Source organism: Panthera uncia, chromosome C2 (genome assembly GCF_023721935.1).
Source record: "Panthera uncia isolate 11264 chromosome C2, Puncia_PCG_1.0, whole genome shotgun sequence".
Taxonomy (NCBI): domain Eukaryota; kingdom Metazoa; phylum Chordata; class Mammalia; order Carnivora; family Felidae; genus Panthera; species Panthera uncia.
The window spans coordinates 135,091,028-135,113,361 of NC_064810.1; the positions used below are offsets into that span (position 1 = coordinate 135,091,028).

The window sequence follows — 22,334 nt, forward strand, 5'->3', positions numbered from 1 at the left end:
TATGGCCAAAAGTGGCAAACCACAGAAACAACTCATGAAACAAGTAATTCTATTGGTGGAGCAGGGTCTGGACTCTCTAATCAGCTGTTTGTCATTACTTAGGTACCTTCCATTTATTTCATACAGTAACTGACCAAAAAAAAAAAAAAAAATCAAGTTCAGCAGATTGTCGGACATTCAAGATCACTATCATTTGAGAAGCAACAAAGACACTCACCCCCAGTGGATGTGCTGCCTTCTGTAGTTTGTTGTAAGGACTGTATTTAGGTTTCGGGGGCTTCCCAGCAGCTCTGTCTTTGTGCCTTCTACTGCTAATGTGCTATTAAAAGCAATTAAAAATGACAGCTTTAAAAAAATCATCCCCAAACCCCCCTTATAAATACTGTTTTAACCTGAAGAAGGGTAGTAGTTACTTCACAGAAGTTGCAGAAACACCAAAATAAAAAAGCATGCACTTTTGTCCTTGGATCCTGATGGCTTGAGGATATATATTTTTATGCTACCCATTTTAGTATATTTTTAACGGATAGAAGGCTCTTCTTTTTCCCAGCTTTTCTCTATATCACTGCACAGATCTCCTTTTTTGAAAGTTTACAAAGGAAAGGAATGTCTAAAGGAATTTTATGTGCAAATAAACAAAGATGCCCAGGCAGGCATGAATTTATTTCCATACTAATATTTATCCTCACATTTGTACAGCCAAATGTCAATCCCCTAAATTCTAAAGATAAATAACTAAGGTGCATAAAATGAGTCCAATTTTGTACATATGCATATAAAACACAACACAGTACGAGGGCCGGCCCTTCCACTGTACAGCTGATCTCTTTGGAAGGCTATTCACAGAAAAAGCGAATGCAATAGGATTAGTAATCTCTTTAGCAGATCACTGCAGGGTTTAGAAATACAGTACAACACCATGTAATAAAGTACATAAAATAAAAGAACAGTATAAAATTAGTTGTAGCATGTAAATGTCTAAACAAGTAAAAAGGGAACATTGCAATTTGACCTTTAAAGAAAATCAACACTGTTGAGGGGGAAACCTGGTAGAGAAAAGATCTCATACCCCTTTTTTCTCCCACTCTTCAGATATAAGAATAGTACAAACTCACTTCAGACAATTTCTGAAAGGCCTTAGAAAACATTACATCTTAGTATTCCCCCTGGCAACTGACATAAGCATTACTAAATAAGGGCAATGAATACAAGACAAGTGGATGGATGGATGGATGGACAGATGGGTGGGTGGATGGATGGATGGATGGATGGGAGAGGAAAATAGGAAAGAAAGGGAATAAAGGAATCACACATATTCTGCCCATAAGGGTGTCCCCTATCTGTTTTCGTTTCTAGAATATGCGCTGTCTACCTGTTTAAGTTGTGTTTCCGAGTTGACGTGCACATCACAGATTTCACAGTGAAACGTTTTGTTTTGCAGACCTGTGTTTCCCTTATTAACTGGTCCTTTGCCTTTCACGCCTGCCCTAGGAAAGGCTTTGATAGTCCCACTTCCATTCCGGGCTTCTAGCATGGTTTTGTGCTTAGTACCTGCCAGAAATATTTAGGACAAAAGGAAGAAAAAAATAGAAAAAAATTCTTAGCTAGTAGATGCCTTTAAGAAATGATTCAATAACAAAATATGGTATCTAGTTTTAGAGCAGTTCCTCCAAGGGTTATGATTGAAATACGCTTAACTTAGAAGACAATGTTGTCTGACCACCTTACACAACATCACTTAATTACTCATGTTTTTATAGCGTACCACATAACAAACCAGCACCATTAATACAGCACCTGCACGGGAGCGTCCTGAGATGAAACTAAATGGGTGTGACTTTGTTTCATTTCCTCTTGATGCTAATAAGACATAAATGATAGCTGATGAGGAAGAGTGATTTAGTTGCTAAAGGTATAGTTGGAGGTGATTTGTAACAAATGTAATCAGTTTAAGCATGGTGTGTTTACAGAAGTGGCACTAATTAAATACCCATGTTCTAAACAGAATGCAAACAAGCTTTCCTGGTCATGTGTCTAGGTTCAGTAAAAAAGAGTAATAGTATAAAGATCTTAATGACAGGGGGCCCTGTTAAGAGAGTAAAGCCCACACTGATTGGTTATGTAATTTCAAATGTATAAACAAATGACCAGGATGATGAGGGGTGAGAGGGTATGCAGATACACTCTAAGTAAATACTTCTTTTTAGTAAACCAATAACATCTTTGGACTCTCACACATAAGTAGTGTAACTCCAGTTCTCAATACTTTTTTTTCAATTACTAGAGTTCATGCATGGGAGTTTTCCCTCAAAACTTTGTTCGCAATTTTCTTTCCCTTAGTGTTGATAAATATTCTTTATTTTTCTCACTTAGTCATATGGTGTTGCTATGAAATTTTCTCTGTTAATCATTTATGTCCTTTTTGCCATTCTGGTTTTCTAAATCCATTTTCAGTGGTTTCTCTTTTCCTAATTGTATCTATTAGATCTGTTAATAGATTTATTGGATTTAATATTTATTAGATTTATTTGTTAGATTGGTATCAGCTCTGTAAGGATAAAAAATAAGATTCTTAACTTCTGATTTCTGAGCCAGCCTCCCAGAACCATTGAATATTAACGAAGAAAACACAGTGAGGGCCACACGAGGTCAGTGCCAATCACCATTGCCTTAAATAAGAGGCAGTGAAATACACGAAACAGGTTTACAGTCACGTTTCTCTTTCAAAATGATTACAACTTTACTGAACCCAATATAAACAAATGTATATTTCTACAAAATAGATTCCCCACTTTGAATGACATATTCTTATCCATAGCTGTGAAAATGTTCATATCCCAACATATTAAGGAAAGGGAAAAAGGTCAACACCTTGTAAGTAGACAGGAGGACTTGAAATATGGGCCACAGCACTGCTCTGTGGTTCTGGTGGGAGGCCTCCCTGCAGTCCGCTTTCACTTATCCCCCTTGCAAAATAGATACAAACACTTTCTACTCTGAAGTTGGTGTAAGCCAGTGTAGAGTAAAACAATGTTCTAGGGAGCATATATATATATATATATACACACACACATATATATATATACACACACACACACACACACACACATATATACACACACATATGTATATGTGTATACATATATATATGTATATATGTAATTTGTGTCACTGTGTGTATGTGTCTGGACAGTTGTCCAACATTTTTTATCTAAACAGGTGGTTATATCAAAATATTTTTCCATGCAGCTTCTTCAATCAGACTGAGAAGGATTCCTGGGCTGGTTTGGCTTATCAATGTCTAAGAAGTAGTCAGTTGGAGACTGAATGTTACTCTGACTTTTTGGAGGGACTCTTGATTCACCCTGGTTAACCTCTTTTGTAATTGAGAGTCTTACCGTTACCCTAGAAGATTCTCAATAGGAGTGCCAGATAATCTTTGGACCTTGATAACAAGGCCATGGACACTGACCACAGCTGACTGGCTTAAATGAACTTTCACTTGAAATATGAAATGAGAGATGCCTTAATGAAACAAGTCTTTACCTATTCTCTTCCTGAACACAGAGGCATGGCTTAGACATGGGCTTCTTAAAGGAAACCCTGGGTTTTGCTCATACTCTATTCTCAGTGCCTGACACATAGTAGAGAATCAGTGAAGACTAGGTCAAGTATTAGATATTTTAAAGACCAGTGAACAAATATCTGTAAAGAGCATTGTGAGCTCAGACTCCGGCATGGTATGAGTCAGAGTTTGCTTCCATTAGCTGTGTGGTTTACATGTCTTTGTGCCTCAGTGTCCTCAGCTGTGAAAAAAGAAATTATCTGCTCTACTGAAGTGCTGCATTAAATGCATTTATTGTTTTAAGGATTACCTTTGGCATTTCCATGTGTTCTACACATTTTAGTCTATCCTCTTTCTTAATGGTGTTGGTTTTATTTAGGCGAAAATTTAGAAATCGCTAAGCACTTTAAAATTTAGTGAAGTCTATCCTTTGATAACTGCCTTTTATGCATATTAAAATTTAGTGAGGGGTAGCATAAGCTCTGTCTAGGGATAAAAAAGCTTGAATGAGCTTAGTGAATATTATCAAATGTTACCACTTCAAGTGATTACCAGAAAAATTTGCCCAAATTAGTAATGAGCATTAACTATAAAACATTTAAAAGGTTTGGATTTTTTATTATATAGAGAAAACCATCAAAATTACCTAAGGAAAGCATTACCTAGTGGAATGTTTTGGGGAGATTTCTTTGAAGACAAAGACAAAACATATTTTTTGTATTATCTGTGTCTATAACATACAACTAAAAGGGGACTTTCGGATCTTTTGAAAAGAGTAGGTCCCCTTAAGTTGTTTTAAATATTCTTAGACTGGTTGTGAATCATGCTTGTAAGCTTAGGAGAACTACTTCTCTTCTCAAATTCATACAAACAAACAAACAAACAAACAAAACATGCAAAGCCAGAATGCCCGTATTCGAATCCTGCATTCCAATATTATGGAATATAAACCAATTAACTGCAACTTTAGTGAAAAATAAAAAGAGAAAGCAAGTGAAATAACACAACTGATCCCCAGATAATGCTAGAAGCAACTGTGGTCATACTAATAATCGTGCCATAATAACTCATCCTTACAAGATGCCATATGGCCTCTTAGCTCTGAGATGGAGAGAGAGGGAGAGAGAGAAGGGGAGAGAGAAGAAGAAGAAGAAGAAGAAGAAGAAGAAGAAGAAGAAGAAGAAGAGGAGGAGGAGGAAGAAGGAGGAGGAGGGGGAGGAAGAGGGGGAGGAGGAGGTAGGAAGGAAGAGAGGAAGAAAGGGAGGGAGGGAGGAAAGAGGAAGAAAAGAAAGGCAAGAAGGAAAGAAAGAAAGAGAAAAGAAAGAAAAGAAAAGAAAAGAAAAGAAAAGAAAAGAAAAGAAAGGAAAGGGAAGGAAGAAAGGAAGGAAGAAAGGAAGAAAGGAGAAAGGGAAGGGGTAGGTTCAAAGAGAACAAATGACTTGCCCAGGTTCACATAGAAATGTTATTTACAGATCTGAGGTAAAAATAGTCTGATCACTTCTAGCTCATTCCATTGCAATATACAAGAGGCAGTGTTTGATGGAAACTATAGCATCAAAATCTGTTTATGATTAAGAATGTGTTTTTGAGATTAAAAGAAAAACCATAAATGCAGAACTCTACATTCACAGCTATAGGCCTTATTTCATGCATATGTGTTTCTAAAAGGGAAAAAGGGGGGAAAACTACTTAGAATTACAATTTAGATGCAAAAGACACATCTCCCCACCCTGCAGCCTGGTTGCTTTTGATCAAAATTGGCTTTCAAACCTGGCTCCCTGAAAAACAGCCCAATCTCAACGGTGGTTTCCTCATCTGTGGCTCTAAAAGAAAGCAGGGAATTCTTTTAAAGTGATATTGGTGGCGTTGGGTGGGTAGGGGTGAGTGTGGGGGCAGTGGGGCACTAAGGCAGTGACTGTGGTCTGTTCCAGATGCAGGTAATCCAGGGGTCCATTAAAGAGAATTAGAAAACAATAATTAAATGGACTACAAAAGCAGTCTGCTTTCCACTAGGGCCATGAACTGGCAACTCTAAACAACATCCATGATAAAGGACTTCTTCCTAGAAAACATTTTGTTGATCTATATTCTACACCATTGGTGTGTTTACTGTTGAGATTTAGCATGTATTAAATTAGCCCATTGTGTTACTTACTTACCCTATACTAAGCATCATGCTACATGGAACTTGGTCTGTAGACCTCTCTATTACACAGCGGGCCGCGCACACACAGGAACTCAGCTACGGGCTCTTGTTTTGTTAGCGAGTCCATAACAGTTCACAATCATTCAAGCTCACGAAGGCTGCGGTTCATGCCTTCAACCCCTGCGGCCCTCTGTATTTTTATAGATGAATGACGACACCACCATGATTGTAAAAATGAAGCGACAGAATTTGGGTTGCTTCAATTCTGTCATTTTATGTGACTGCTGGAAGTTTTTATGTTTAAAGCAGCGAAACACAGTGTGAGCCGTGGGGTGTCATGGTTTTGTCTGGCGAGCGTCAGTTGCCCACGTTGGTAACTGCTCTAGTGACGGGCTCTGTACTGGCTGCCTTCCTGCCCTGTTACCTTTTCTCGCTTCCTAACCTGTTCCCTTGGCCTCTCCTGAAAACCATCTGCTCTCAAATCCTGGTCTCCGAGTCTGCTTCTAACGGAACCCAAACTAAAACACACATTAACCCTATGATGGATCCTACAACAACTACTCCTTTTCCTGACAGGAGAGTGATCATACGGGTAAGCCCGTCTCCTTCTATCTCCCCACCCCCCATGGGTTTCCCCACATGGGGTCCTAAGGGAAAGATGCTGGAACCAGTGGATAAGGGGCAGTTGTATGAATATGGGAAGGACTGCATTCATCATCTACATTTAGAGAATGTCCTGGACGCAGGGAGCCTCTCAACACCGCTTCTGTTACAAATAAGAGAGCTGAATCTGGAGATCAAAAATGGCGCACAAAGGGGGTTAGACACATCTACTTGTCCACCTGCTTTCCTTTGCTGTCTCCAGTTCTGGCACAGCTGGCTCGTGCACGTCTAGTGTGAGGCCTCCAAGAAGGGCCTGGACCTGAGAGAAAGATCTCTGAGGTAGGAAGGGAAATGCAGGGCTAGAGAAACCTAAGCTTAGGGGGAATGGGGATAGTCTCCTGACTAGGACAAAGGGTTGGAGGGGACATCCCTATAAAGGGACTCATAGTAGAGGTGACAACCACATTTACTACCTTAAGCTCTGCCTGCACAACACTTGTGAGGATTTTGTGTTTGCTTTTTTTTTTTTTCTTTTCCCCAATACTATAGCTTCTAGGCTTGGGTATATAATAAATCAGAATCCCTAGATATAAGAAATATACATATATATATATATAATGACATGGGTGAGTATGTATTTAAAGCTCATGGGCTATTTCTGACAACACAAAGCAGAGATGAGCATCATAGAATTGGAATATGAAAAGTGCTGACCTGGTGTGATATCATGAAATAACTAATTACTCTTTGCTTCTTAATCAGATGTTTCTGATAAGAATTCAAGAAGGATGCCCAAATTCTTGATAAATTATCACCAGCCTCAAAGGGTATGGTTTTGTTTATCTGTCAGAGTTGATCCCCCCCCCCCACCAAATGAATGTGTTTCTCTGTCACTATGCAGAAGGATCAAGAATTCTTGAGAAATAACTGGACCTCCAACGATGTTTTCGCTCTCCCAACTACCCTGCATCCCTGACTAATATATTTGCGTGAGTAAAACTCGAGGCATGTCTGCATGGTATATAGATTCTGACTTGGGGCCAGATCTTTTTCTGTGTTCTCAGGCCCTGAACCCATGAACTCCCGGACGACAACTAATGTTGCGTGCAGGAGGAAGACACGGACTGAAGGAATTGCTCTCCACCTGCAATTACTCCCTCAGAGCACTGAAGTCAATACTTGGATATTACTGTGCAGCACAGTGGCCAATGACAGTGAACATATAGCTGCAACATTAACCTACGGTATCATTTACAAATGATTCTGTTTTTACTGTAATTGCTGACAGGGTCCCGGCAACGAACACAGTCTTTGAGAGAAAATCTAATCTTGGGCCAAAGGGCTGGCTTAAATCTTAGGCAGGATATATATATGATTATCTATATCTATATATCTATATATGATATCATCTAGATTTTATTGATAGATATATAGATAGAGATATACTCTCCCTGTATGTATTTATCTAGATAGATAGGTTTTGGTATGATATAATATCTATACATTATCTTTCTATAGATATAATACAGAACAGATGGATGGAATTGAAATATACTGGGGAAACATTTCATCCTTGTTATGATATGTTCAAGTTTAGTGTTTAAGTTGGAGAGACCTAAGTTTACGTCATGGTTTAGTTGCTTAATTGGTCATGTGCCTCACCTGAGCTTCAGTCAAATAGCAAGAATAGTATGTTTAGGTTGTCACAAAGAGTAAATAACATATCACATGTGGGGAACATACCTCAATGGTTGCCCATAATAAACCCTTTACGGTAAAGTGTCCAGGTGATACAGATTTAGCCCAAATAGTATTATTTGCCACTAAGACCATAACAGCGAGGTTTCACCTAAAATCACATGGAGTTATGTAACCAAATTTTGTAACCACCGATAAAAACTTCAGCAAACTTCATTAAGAAGCAAATGTGTGGGAGTGTATAGCAATTTAGAAATCAAATAAATGCAAATCTTAGACTTTAGAATATTTTACTTTATCTCCTAATGTTTAATAACACACACACACACACATTCATAAACACAAACACATACACATCGAGGCACAGGAGCCCTGGAAGTCCTCTCTTGCTCCCATGTAAATGACACTTTGCATGTCATTTTTATTTTGTAACAGTTAATGAATTCCATGTAATAATTGCCAGTTTTCCGCCAACCCTTTGTCCCCTGCTGCAAAAGATCTAACCCATTCAGAGGAAGATAATTGAAGAACTGTTGAGACAGAAAAGAAATCGCTTCATCTCACCACTGTTGTGTGCCTCCAGCTGTGAGGCAGAGTTGACAGCAACCTTGCATAGCGAACAGTAAAGAAGCCGCTTTGCCTTTTCTTCCTCGGTCTCCGTGGAAGGACATGAGCTATTGCCAGTGGCTGTTGTGGGGCTTTTTTCCACTTTGGAGGTGATCTCAGTTGTCATAACACTGCTTTTGCGAATTTCCACAGTTGTCGTTGATATTGCTGGTGTCCCTGCGGTACTGTCTGCATTCCAAATAGCATAGAAAAAAGAGGACAAAACAGTGGTATTATCTTTCCCTATTTGGAAATGTATCACTAACATTACATTCTGCTAATAATGATAAGGGCAATCAGCAATTGCTGCTTGGTGACTGTGGTATGGGTCAATCATCTCATGAAGATATTTGCATAGACGGCCACATGTAATTGCGTATATTGATATCAAAGGCACAGATAATTCTTAAAAATATGCCCAAATACACTTAATTTTTTTTTCCTGTGGGGCAAATAAACATACCCACAGATTTCTCTTGTTACCATATGGCCTTAATAAAATCATCTTTACAGTATATTGTATTTTGCATATGTATATTTCTACACAGAGGATTTTTGACAAAATAGAGGATAAACACTTTTAAGATATTTTTATTTTTCTTGACTAGTCTATTTTCCTTCTACATTTATCTCTTTAAGTAAATACAAGTACCGATCCTTTTGTATATACTTGCGCAAAAAAAGAAAAAACATGGAATCCTGATGACATATTGCTCTGTTCAGATCAACAATTTAGAAAACCATTGCCCTATTTACAAAGAGTTGTATATTCAACACCAGGTACAGGGATCATCAACATATAAACAAGAGGAATTCTACTCTGGTGTATTGATTAAATGCATGCTCTGTACCAGGCTGTGCTCAGGGAGTCTGTGACATAGTATTCAAACATCAATGGCCTCTGTACAAGAAACTCACAGGCTGATCACACCATGTTAATGTCACCTCATCATTTTGAGAGTCAGATGACCATGAAAGTGTTGGTATACTGGAACCCTACAACCCATCTGGCTCTGAAGTCTGATTCTAAATCTGGAGAGGTCAACTTCTGAAGGAAAGCTACTTTATCCTGACTTCACTTAGGTATACACCAACAATTACCAATTATAATTAGCAGCGTTTGCCATATCCAATAGCAAATTGCAAAGAAGCTCTGTGTTCGTATCCTTTCGTCTTTTATACTCTTTACTCAGCCTCCCAGCTGGCTGGTTCTTAACCTCTATTCAAAATATTCCCAGGCTGTCTCCCTAGGTACAGCTGCTCTTGGAACTGTTTCTCATTCCAGATACTGCTGTGGTCACTAATGCCACACTGAAAAGTTCATAATAAATGGATCAGGCGTGGTTACAAGGGACAGTGGTCTGCCTACAATGAAGTGTTGTCCTCAAAAATGCTGGTTAGGTCACACTACCAACAGTTGATCGCAGTTACAAAATGCCTTTTAACCTGGGTATTTCCTTTGATCCGGATATACAGGTGGGGATTTAGATGAGATTGGTTGTGTCTCCTTTCCCAAATAGGGCATCAGAAACACTGGTCAATAAGAAGAGATGGGGTGCCTGGGTGGCTCAGTTGGTTAAGCGTCCAACTTTGGTTTAGGTCATGATCTCGTGGTTTGTGGGTTTGAGCCCTGCATCACGCTCTGTGCTGACAGCTGGAAGCCTAGAGCCTGCTTCAGATTTTCTCTCTCTCTCTCTCTTTCTCTCTCTCTCTCTCTCTCTCTCTCTCCCTCCCCTGCTCATGCTGTCTCTCAAAAATAAATAAATGTTAAAAAAAAAAGAAGAAGAAGAAGAGAAATGGGCTCTTGTTGAGGGCTGTTGTATAAAACAATTCATCTGGATCTTATTTCCTTTGCCTGATACTTCAAAAGTGTTTAATCACTTATTTAGCTTCTAAGATCATCAAGGAAGCCTCCTTTTTGAAGAATATCCTCAACCATATAAAAAAAGTCAAACTGCTCATCAGTTTCTCATGATTAGGGAAAAATGAATAAAATTACTCGAACACCAAGTTTTGCCACCAGAATACGTTCATTCCCTTGAACACGGACAAGTCTATTTCCTGATTGGTTTTTGCTTATCTATTGAGGTACCAGTGTTAAAACATCAGTTAACAGCTAGAAAATATTTCTGAGGACCTAGATATGGCATAAAATGGAATGACCACTTTAAGACAGTCTAGTAGCTTTTCATTGCTCCCAACAAACCAGAAATGACTGTTTGAAAGCATATGCATATGTGTCTGTGAATAAATAACAAATACCCAGTTAATTTGCTAAATGTTTTAGATACATGATTTCATGTATGCATCACACAAACTTGAGGAAATTCCAGAAGTTAAGAAAATTTCCCAAGGTCACACAAATAGACTATGGTGAGTCAAGGCAAAGTGTTTATAGACTGAAAAAATCAGGGATTTAAAAAAGAAAAAAAAAGATGTTGTGGATGATATTCTTGCCCAAGACTGTGATTCTTCATAGTAAGGCCACAAATGGCAGTAGGCTAAAACTGCTAAATTATTCTTACGATCCGCTCTCATGGGGAGTGACAACCGTAAATATAGATATATTTAAACTTTGTGTGGCTACATGTAGAGCCAGAGCATATGACACTATGGATATTTATTTCATTTAATTCTAAGTAAAGATGTCCCGAGTAATACAACATTTCCTCTGGATTGACAATGCTGATTTTATGTCTTGATCTGAAAACTGCGTAGCATCGATCGTAGTAGTCCTAAACCAGCTTCCCTATTTACACTGAAATTCTTAAGTACAGAGTAAACAAAACCATGGATCTCCTAATCCCTGTGACAGCTACATTAGTCGTTTTCTAACCTCAGAGGATAACGTACATTTAGACCAAGGATGCCACAAGATTAGAACTGCCAGATTCTCTATGCCTAGGGCTTAATGAAGTATTAACATTTCTTAAGGCAGGTCCTTTGCATGAGCTAGGTTTAGGGGAATTAGTATCAAAATGCCTAACTTCTGGAACCTCTACTTTGGTCTTTTAAGACCTCATAGCTGAGTACAAATCTGTTATTTTCTCCATTTGGCAAGTAATTTGAAAGAAATACAAATAGTTATGTTTTTCATTTTGAATTGAATATATAAATGTTATGTCCATAGGTAGGATTACTATTAATTTATAATAAGACATGAGTTTTTCAGTTACTTTTCGTTTATCAGTGGTGAGGGGATTTTTTTATAAAAAAGTAAAGTAATTATATTTTAAGATTATGCCATTAATATGGCATTAAAAAATTTTAATGTTTATGTATTTTTGAGACAGGGCGAGCGCGAGCCCAGGAGGGGCAGAGAGAGGGGGTGACAGAGGATCCGAAGCAGGCTTTGAGCTGACAGCAGAGAGCACAATTCGGGGCTTGAACTCATGAGCCATGAGATCATGACCTGAGATGAAGTCAGCTGCTTAACTGACTGAGCCACCCAGGTGCTGCAAGATTATGCCGTATTAGAAGACAATCACCTATGTTATACATTGCCTAGAAAATTACACCTAGCAAAGAGATTTTAATATGGTATATTAAATTACCAATTATAATAATCCTTATCCACTCATAAGGGTCAAATCTTAAATGGGTGTTCATGTTAACAGCATATACCTTTGATAAGATGTGAGAAGAATTACCTCTAAGATTTTCCTCCCCCAAACTCACAACCCCTGTCTGAACATGGAAAAAGCATTAAACAAACATAAATTTAAACACAATTTATGAAATTCATGATTAATGGTCCTCAAAACTGTTAAGCTCATCAAAACAAGGGAAGTCTGAGAAACTGTCAAACCTAGATGAGTCTAAGGAGACACGATGACTAATTATAACATCATACCCTGGTAGGGATCCTGTGTGTGTGTGGCAGGGGGGAGGGTGAGACAAAAGGACATTAGGTAAACACTTAGGAAATGTGAACGAAACTTGGACTCTAATTAATATAATGTATCAGGATTGGTTCATTAGTTATGACAAATGCTCTATAATAATGTGAGATGTTAACAATAAGGGCAACTGGATGCAGTATATACAGAAACCCTCCACAATATTCTTATACCTTTTCTGTAAATCTAAAACTATTCTAAAATTTAAAGTTCATTAAATTGAAGAAAAATAGAATCATAACCAGTCAACAAATAGTGCATCATTTCAGTTACTTTGTAGAATCATAATTAAAGGATATCTTCGTGGTTTCATAGTACAGTTTTCTTGGTTTTCAGAGTAAAATTTTTCAGTAAATTTCTCAAGGTTACATAGTGCTTTAAGGTAGACACTGGGACTTGACATTGCATATCCCAATTCTAAATTAAGTGCTTAGGATCCTGTATTGCAATGACTCACATATTCAAACTTCATGCCATCAACATTTATTAAGCAGCTATTTTGTGCCAGGTTCTATATATACTAATCCACAAGACCAATAAATATCCATCACGTACTAACCATCACGTACTAAAGGTTTTATGAGACACCTCGTGCTAAGCTGAAATAATAATAAAGTGAAATCTTTAATCAGCATTGCTATATCCTTACACTTATACTTGTCACAAAAAAGACACTCAACTATTTATGAAAAGAAAACAATGAACGAACGAATAAATGAATGAACAACAATTACAGCTAATGTTTACTGAATCACTTTTAAAGCATTTACAAGTATGAATTCATTCAATTCTCATAAAAACCTAAGAGGGGCATACCATTTCTATCCCCCTCGTGAGAAGGAATTGAGATATGGATTTGCCCAAGGCCGGAGCTCCCAGGTGTGGCGCAATGATTTGAACTCAGACAGTATGGCTCAGAAGCACAAGCTCTTCTATTTTTTTTATGCTAAAATTTTGATTTTTTTTAACGAAAGAACTGACTACATCCTCTTCAGCTAGTTCAAATTGGTTATGATTTATTTTGCATGTCTGTAGATAGCATCTTAAAAATTTGACTTTAAAAGAAACTAAACATGGCCAGAACTAGAGTCAATCACATATGTTCAATCATCCACTTACGCTCAAGTATTAAGTTACTGGAATACATCTGGAAGGAGGGGAGAAAAAAATAATTTACAGCTCTCAAATAATCTCTTGTGCAAAATGGTAAAAGTACAGCTCTTCCTCGTTACAATCCTTCCTTTTCTCCCTCCAACCCTTCCTTCCTCCCTCCCACTCCATGTCTTTCTTTCCTTCCTTTCTTCCTTCCTTCCTTCCTTCCTTCCTTCCTTCCTTCCTTCCTTCCTTTCTTTTCTTTCTTTCCTTCCTTCCTTCCTTCCTCCTTTCCTTCCTTCCATCTTTCCTCCCTCCCCAATCCTTCTTTCTTTTCTTGTCTTGTCTTTTCTTTCCAAAAGATGAGAAACGGGAATAATGATTCACTTTTCCTAATGTTTCCCAAAGGTGGACTCAGATTTCTTTGCACTCTTCAACCAATGGCCCTCTAAGAACAATATATGTGACAAGGAGTCGAAAATAATGGGTGCTGTTCAGTGGGAAGAAAAACGTTTGAGATGGTTTGGGTTTGCATTTCTGTGCATGTTTTCTGCCAGTGCCCTGTAGCAAATATTCATTACTGCAACAATCACTATTTGGCTTTGGCATCAAAACAGATTGCTGATACTTGGTGGAATGGGGCTTTAGTTGAGAATGAAAGAAAACTTGTCAGTATTCAGAGTGGACCATTTGTGGCCCTCATCCTTGTACAAGAAAAGATTCCAGAAGATAACAACGACTTGAATTCTAGGTAATAAAATAGAGCAGCCAAGTTTCATGGCCTGGGTAAGAAATTTATTCTCCTAGACACAGACCTCATAACCCAAGTCGGACAACCACAGCTGAGTTACTTAAGTTTCCTTGCAGGTAACAGGAATTAGTATTATGATCCAAAGATGCTCATCATGTTTTCCCGCAGATTAAAGACTGAGAATTATATACAATTTATGTCCTTCCTCCTCGTGTGAATTTAAGTCTCACCCGGGCTTGCTAACAAGTGAGAACAGCTGCTTCCTCTTAAATATGCTGACATTCCAAAGTACAAAAAAAGGTGCCTCCTGACAAAAAAAAAATCACAAGTTTTTAGAAATTACTACTGGCAGTTTCTTTCCTATGGATTTAATTTAATTTAATTTAATTTAATTTAATTTAATTTAATTTAATTTAACTAACATTTATTGAGCACACTGTTAGACCCAGGCGGCAATGACCTGTGCACTGGGCACTGTAGTTTTGAGGGCTCCACATATCATGAGCTACTGAAACAAAAGCCTATTTTTTTAATGCACTGATCTTGTAAAAAAGTTTTTAGAGTGTCTGATAGCCAATTGAGCAAGTGGGAATTATAGGAAAGGGAAGTGAGGGCTGGAATGGCTGCCTCAGTGGCCTGTGTAGACTAATATCTCACGAGTGTGTGTGTGTGTGTGTGTGTGTGTGTGTGTGTGCATACATCTATGTGCACTGAGAGGTGGCAGGACACCAAAGCTTGTATCTGGAAACCAGAAAAAAAAGTTATTTCGTTCATATGTGGCTCTATCAAATCACCTGAGCAAAGTCCCTCCCCCACAAATTTCCTCCCTTCCCTCTTCCCCTCTGCTATGATGGTATAGGAAGGGCTTCAAACTGCCTGGAAATCCTGAGTTTACAAAATGAGGGTGGGAAGAAAGTGTTACCTCCCCAGCAGGCGACCTGATTTGGGTGGATCCAGCCACCATCCAAAGGTCCTGGCTTGGGAACAGCTTCTGCTCTGTCCCTATAGATCCGTGTTACTACTTGGTAGGGCTCAGGATTACCTTACCCTCCAGGTCACGAGGGTAAGGTCATTGGGCTGCTAGGTAAGCTTGAGGTGGAAGTTGTCAGTATTTCCATGTAGGATATATGGTCTTTATCCGCACTCTTCTCTTAGCCCTGAAACTTTGGGGTGGGCCGGAATGAGCCCTCATATGTCAGACTCTGTGCTACTCACTGGAGGTGGAGAAATAAACATGATATAATTTGTATGCTAAAGAATGAATTTGCACTAATATGATGAGGGAGAGGGAAAGAGAGAGAAGGGAGGAGAGTGTTAGTGGTGCAGGGGCAGAGAAGGAGACAGAGGATCCAAAGCAGACTCTGTGCTGACAGCAGAGAGCCCGATGTGGGGCTTGAAGTGTGCAAGCGAGTGGGGGAGGGGCAGAGAGAGGGAGAGAGAGAGAATCCGAAGCAGGCTCCACACTGTCAGTGCACAGCCCAACACGGGGCTCGATCCCAGGAACCATGAGATGACAGCCTGAGCAGAGATCAAGAGTCAGACACTGAACCGACTGAGCCACCCAAGTGTCCTCCATACTTTTTAAACCAAGTGGTATATTCTGTTGTACAGTGAGCTCAATGAAACTCTTAACGTCCTAAGGGATTGGGTGACTGATTCTTTCTACCTTTACAGCATTTCCCATGCTCACAAAGCAAAAATATCAAAGCGCAACTTCTGAAATGCTTCCCAAAGCTGTCCAATCTATGATCTGTTTGAGGCAATTACATTAGGAGTAGATTCATACACCGATAATGATGATCTGTTGAACTCACTTTGCCATGTATACCACATACAGATTAGAACATAAATTATTCTGATGAAACGCATTTGAGACAGAGCCTATTTTAAAAACAAAATAGGTGATTGAGCTTTCAGATTTGCCTCTTGAAGCCAGGACCAATTAGTTTCATTGGGACTGGCTGTTTTTCAGGAGCATCTATGATTTGAGAGGGTAATTTTAGATTAACTTTCATAGGATAATTTATCAGAAATTTAGGTTATTCCTATCACTGATTAGACTTTTGGAGTCAGAAGCTAGAGATTCAGGTTGCCAGGTTAGCATATAGCTGCAGAAGCCCTCAGAAAGAAGTGGTGACTAGGACCACAGCGAGGGGGGCTGACTTAGGCCAGGCAACTGCAAGTGCAGTTAATGAGAAGGGGGAGGGCAGGAGGATGAGGCCAAGCAGGAGGGACACCAGCAGCCCCTGAAGCTCAGCGGGCTCGGCAGGGACTGTCCAGCCCCCTGAGAGGAGGCAGGATGGAGCAGTTGGCCAACCAAAGCTGAAATCTACTTACATCTTCAAACCTCCCCTCTCCAAAATGTCTTTGACCTCAAATATGGACCTCTCTTATTTGAACTGGGATCTCACCAAGTAAAAACAGGCATAAAACTAGGCAGCAGTCGGGGGCGCCTGGGTGGCTCAGTCGGCTGAGCGTCCGCTTTGGCTCAGGTCATGATCTCGTGGTTCGTGAGTTTGAGGCCCATGTCAGGCTCTGGGCTGACAGCTCAGAGCCTGGAGCCTGCTTCAGATTCTGTGTTTCCCTCTCTCTCTGCCCCTCCCCACTTGCACATCTGTCTTTCTCAAAAACAAATAAACATAAAAAAAAAAACACCTACGCAGCAGTCACACTCACATATACCCCCACCCCCAGGGAAGAGAGAAGATGCAGATGAGTGAGGCAGGGCAATTGACGATGATGGTATTAGCAGCTGTGGTAAACTGGGGAGCAGGCAGCTCTCCAGAAAAGGGGTAGTTCATTGTACCACTGTAGCCAGTTCCTGTCATTTTGGAAACACATGTCCAGCTTTACCAGATGCTTTGATTATTATGTTAAAAGCCACAAAGTTTCATGTAAAATTTCCAAATTTCCAAATTTTACATGTTAGCAACTGTGTGTGTGTGTGTGTGTGCATACAAAATCCTGTGTGGGCCCAAATATTCCCTGTGTTCTATCTCGGCTATGGGCTGCCAGGTTTGCAAGGTTCTCTAGGGACATGGTGGCTGTGCCCCCAGACACTGCTCCTTTCCACAAGGGTTCAGAGACTGTTCCAATGGCTTGACTTAGAGTCTCCCTCAGAAGACAAGGTCTCTACTTGAAGCAAAGATAGCTGATTAGAGTTGGTCGTTTTTTTTTTCCTTTACCAGACAATTTTCCTTCATTCCTTTCTTTCAAGTTCACAAGAAGGGGCTCATTCTGGAGCAGAAACCTTGGTGTGTCTTGTCAGCTACGTGTAAGGGTTCACGATTTAATATCCCAGGAATGTTCTTGGTTGATAAGCCATCTCAGCAATCTGTACCAATGTCTTATAATGTTGGAGCATTTGTTTCTAAAAGTCAGTGGGGATTATATTACCTACTCCTATACTTACCTTATAACACAACTAGAAAGAGCTTGCTAGATATTTTTTTTGTAATTTTTTTAAATTTCTTTTTTGATGTTTATTTATTATTGAGAGACAGAGAGGGACAGAGCATAAGCATGGGAAGGACAGAGAGAGGAGGAGACACAGAATCTGAAGCAGGCTCCAGGCTCTGAGCTGTGAGCACAGAGCCTGACGCGGGGCTCGAACCCACAAACCGCGAGATCATGACCTGAGCCGAAGTCTGATGCTTAACCAAATGAGCCACCCAGGCGCCCCAAGCTTGCTGGATATTTTATAATTGATAAGTATAGAGGCTGCTGTCCGTAACTTTGTTCTGTTAGACGTTTGCCTTTCTTTCAAAAGTTAAGAGCTTCCATAAAATACCAGACTGAAAACTGGCATAGACGTATAAATAACAAAACTCTGACCTGCTAACTTAGGTGTTCATCCTCAATCAGTTTCATTTTATCATTTTTAAAACGCTGCTTCTTTCACTCTATTTTCTCTATTGTCTTTTGGCTCTCAGAACATCCAACAATGATGAAACCAAGATGTCACAAACTTGTGAATCCAAAATATTCCTCTCCCTGGACACTAATGGTTGGAAAAATGTATTCTATATCAGAATCACCTGGAAGTTTTGATAAAACTTTGTTGGTTCTCGCCCCCAGAGTTTATGATTCCTAGGTCTGGGTTGGACCCTGAGTATTTGCATTTCTAATAAGTGCCCAGGTGTTGTTGCTGCTGCTGGTCTGAGGCCAGAATGTCAGGAACCACCACTGACAGATCTGTCAATTAGGTTAACTCAGCTTTGGAGCTCGAATGTCACTGAAGTCAAAAGTCACTGATGTAAACAGGGTAAATGAGGGATAGAGCCAACACTGTCCCGTTTTGCCTGTGACTAAGGGAGTTCCTGAGAAGGGACCGCCAGTATTAACACAGGGAAAGGTCCCGGCAGGTCAGGTCACGTTGGTCACCCTATAAGGGAATTTGGGATAAATTAGGAAACAACTCTTAAAAAATGTATTTTAGACACAACTAAGCAAGCAATGAGCATTTCTATTGAAAGATACATTTTTTTTTCAACGTTTTTTATTTATTTTTGGGACAGAGAGAGACAGAGCATGAACGGGGGAGGGGCAGAGAGAGAGGGAGACACAGAATCGAAACAGGCTCCAGGCTCCGAGCCATCAGCCCAGAGCCCGACGCGGGGCTCGAACTCACGGACCACGAGATCGTGACCTGGCTGAAGTCGGACGCTTAACCGACTGCGCCACCCAGGCGCCCCTGAAAGATACATTTTTTAAAAGATATATGTGACAACACATGAGAGAGGATGGAGAAACATTCAGATCCTTGAAACAGAAAAATAACTTTGGGGCTTAATTAACCTTCCATTTAGTAGTTAAAGCAGGGGCTCTTCTGTAAGAATATAGTCTTGTCTCTCTAACTTACGGTCTGTACATTTCCAAGGGAATTCTTTTCCTATACTGTTCACAGGATATATGCTTCATCCCTTCCAAACACAGATTGATCTAAAGTAAATTAATTTAAAACTAAGCTAATTAGAAGGTAGGACTCTAGGACTTTGTAGTGTTAATCGAGTGGGTCTGGCCACTGTAAATGAATTGCAAAGCACCAAGAAGAAGGGGGGGCATTTTGTCAGAATTTGTGAACTCTGATAAATTTTCCAGAAGGGAATAAAGGGAGAAGACTAAATAAAAATCAGTGTATTTCAGAGCTATTTTAAGCGACTTGGATGCCACTAGATTAGGAAGCTGCCTTTTCTGACTTCTAAAAGAATAAGAAAAAAAATCTTTCCAAATCTATGAATGATAGTTCCCCTGTTCCAAGAACTACCAGAGGGAAAGGTATGCAGGCCACAGAAGCAGTTCCCAATTCATCAGTGAGAAAGTCTGTATATCGAAAAACTCGATTTGAAATCTGGCAAAAAGTCAACGCATGATTTTTCAGCAACTGCCTTTGGTACTTGGTCTGTTTAATGTACATAGCAACAGTCTTCCTTCTGGCCAGGTGCTTTAGGTTACAAGTAAGGATTTGCCTTGTGTCCTTCCATAATAGCTAACCACTAAAAACTATGACATGATAAATGGTGAGTCTTAAGATGTGTTACTAACTGAAAGTGAACACAAAGTGAGAGAAAGCATGCCTTCTGACTATTGAATGTAGATTGTGTAGAGAACTGAGAACATGGAGATGGTTCTGCCAAGTCACTTAGGATACGAATCCTTGCTGTGGAATCCTGTTAGGTGGCCCATGTAATAATAATAATAATCATGGAAGTAATAATGGTCAGTTAGCTCTACAGTTTTTTGGGGGGCTTAGTTTTTGTCTTTGTTGTTTTTTGTTTTTTGTACCATATTGCTGTCCTAAAGATAAGAATACAAGCTCTCATAATGGTTGGCATACTGATAAAATATTTACTGTGGACATAATTTAGGACATTATACCATCTACACTTGGGCAGTTTATTGCATGTGTAAGTTACTTAGCAGTTTTCATTACAATGTTAGTGTTTCATGGATTACACATGTCTATGCGGACGATGTTTTAATCACCAGAAAGCTGTCATGATGTCACATGCCACACTCAGCATTTAGAGTAAAGGATTTTTTTTTCTTTCAAATTTCGAGAGACGGGGAAAGATGTTTTTAGGGAGTAAGTTCTACTGGACAGATATGGAAAATAGTTGGCAAAGATGAGAGAAATACAGAAAGTGAGGAGATCTTTAAAAATACCAAGAAATAATGTTATATATATATATATATATATAATATACTGTATACATATTGTATATTGTATAGTATATATTATATATATATATACACACATATATAATGTCTTGTAATGAGAACTTTTTCGCAACTCCTATGCATCCCATGTACACTATGTTGTCTCAAGACTCAAACTACCAGTCATTTCACCCAAAACAGCAATTTATTATTATTTTCCCCTCTGCTGGAAGCAGAACAAGAGGGAGGTCATCATATAATACAGTCACTTTTTTGACAGAATTTCTCTTCTCAAAGTAGTTGTTTCCTTATAATATTAATATACTTCAGCCGAGACGATTTTTAAGAGTTGGGAGGAGGAACATAAAAATTAGGGGAAGCGTGCACATCAAAATAGACCAAGAGAAATGAGAATCCTACTCATTTACTGAAAGGTTGGCTGCTGAAAAATTAATTGAACTGCCTGGAAAATAATAAAATTCTGGAGCAAATGCCTCTCTTTTTCAGCAAAGCCAACAGACCTTTTTCTAAGATGGGAAGAATCTCTTTTAATCTACAGAAACCACATAAGCCAGATATTCATGAAATTCCAGGTATAAAAGTAACTCTCCAAATATTCCCATAAACTATCATACTGCTCCAAAAATTCCAAGCTACCGCAGACTGCTTTTTGCACAAAAAATTATCATACTTTCTTTTTGTTTTTGAGAATACATTCATTGTAATTGTATTACCATTTCAGCAAAACACTAACTGGAACATTAAAAGAAAAAAGTCAGTCTCCTTTGTCTAAATGATGCAGAACAACAATTTTGATTTTCCTTAGGGCTTACTTAAGAGACTAGTTATTTTGGCATTCTTTAAACAGCTCTAAGTCCAATTATTTATTTTCGGTGTATACTCAGGGAAAAAAAGAGACTTCTTACTTAGCTCTACCAACAAAGATTTCATTCAATACTTTAAGATAAATCTATTTTTAAAGTGGAGCTGTGTTAATAAAGTACATGCTAATGATTAATTTCAAAGTAAATTCATATTATCTCTGACAGTCAGTACTGGCCATTCTGAGACCGTAGCATGCTAAATATTTTTATAGCTACAAAAGGATAGAAATCTATCCCATGCGACCTGACCTCTCAAAGGATGATGGCATTTCAATGAGATGATCTCATTTCATGAGTCAAATCAGAACACCGTATTAGAGACCATTTGATACGAATAGAAGTTCTGAAATTTCATCATTAAGTTAGATAAAGTAATTTTTAAAATATAACTTTTAATCTAAGGCTTAGAAAAGAGTCATGATTTTACTCAGGATAAATATTTGTTTGGCTGTCTTTAACAAGCACTATTTCTATTCCTTTTACCAAAACTCAACCATGACCATTCAAATTTAAAGCCAGCACTTAGAGCAAACCACTTTGCTCTACAGATCGCTTTTTAAAAATTATTTTCATGGGACAGAAGATTTTCTTTTCCATGTATCTGTGTTCTGTAAGCCTGTTTTAAATCAACACTCGGTTCTTTTAAGGTTGTTTCTCTAGAAATGGGAAAAAAGCCTTACTGCGGCATGTGACTAGTTTTGTTCACATCCTTACTGGCCAACTCTTCTCGTTCAGGGAGGAAGCCGGGCCAAGAAAGCTAACAGTCCAGGGCTGGAATGTGTCAAGTCAAAAGTCTGAGTGGACGGGGAGTGTGCAAGGCAGAGACCTCCTTCAAGGTTGGCACTGGGAAGCCTGTTGCCAACCAGTCAAGATCACAGCCAAGTCGACAGCCACTTCACAAGGCTGAGGAGAGAAGTCAGAGCCAGAAGGC

The 22,334-nt window shown here is 39.1% G+C and overlaps 1 protein-coding gene across 5 annotated transcripts in view; it reads right to left on the reverse strand.

Annotated features, from left to right (window-relative positions):
- ZNF385D (zinc finger protein 385D) overlaps positions 1–22,334 on the reverse strand; it is a 1,296,755-nt gene that overhangs the window by 5,498 nt on the left and 1,268,923 nt on the right. For all 5 annotated transcript variants that reach the window (XM_049629860.1, XM_049629861.1, XM_049629864.1 and 2 more), the window contains 3 exons: positions 8,577–8,807; positions 1,373–1,551; positions 218–319 (listed from right to left, as the gene is read on the reverse strand). In XM_049629860.1, the coding sequence (XP_049485817.1) occupies positions 218–319; positions 1,373–1,551; positions 8,577–8,807 (512 nt within the window). The remainder of the gene's footprint in view (positions 1–217; positions 320–1,372; positions 1,552–8,576; positions 8,808–22,334) is intronic.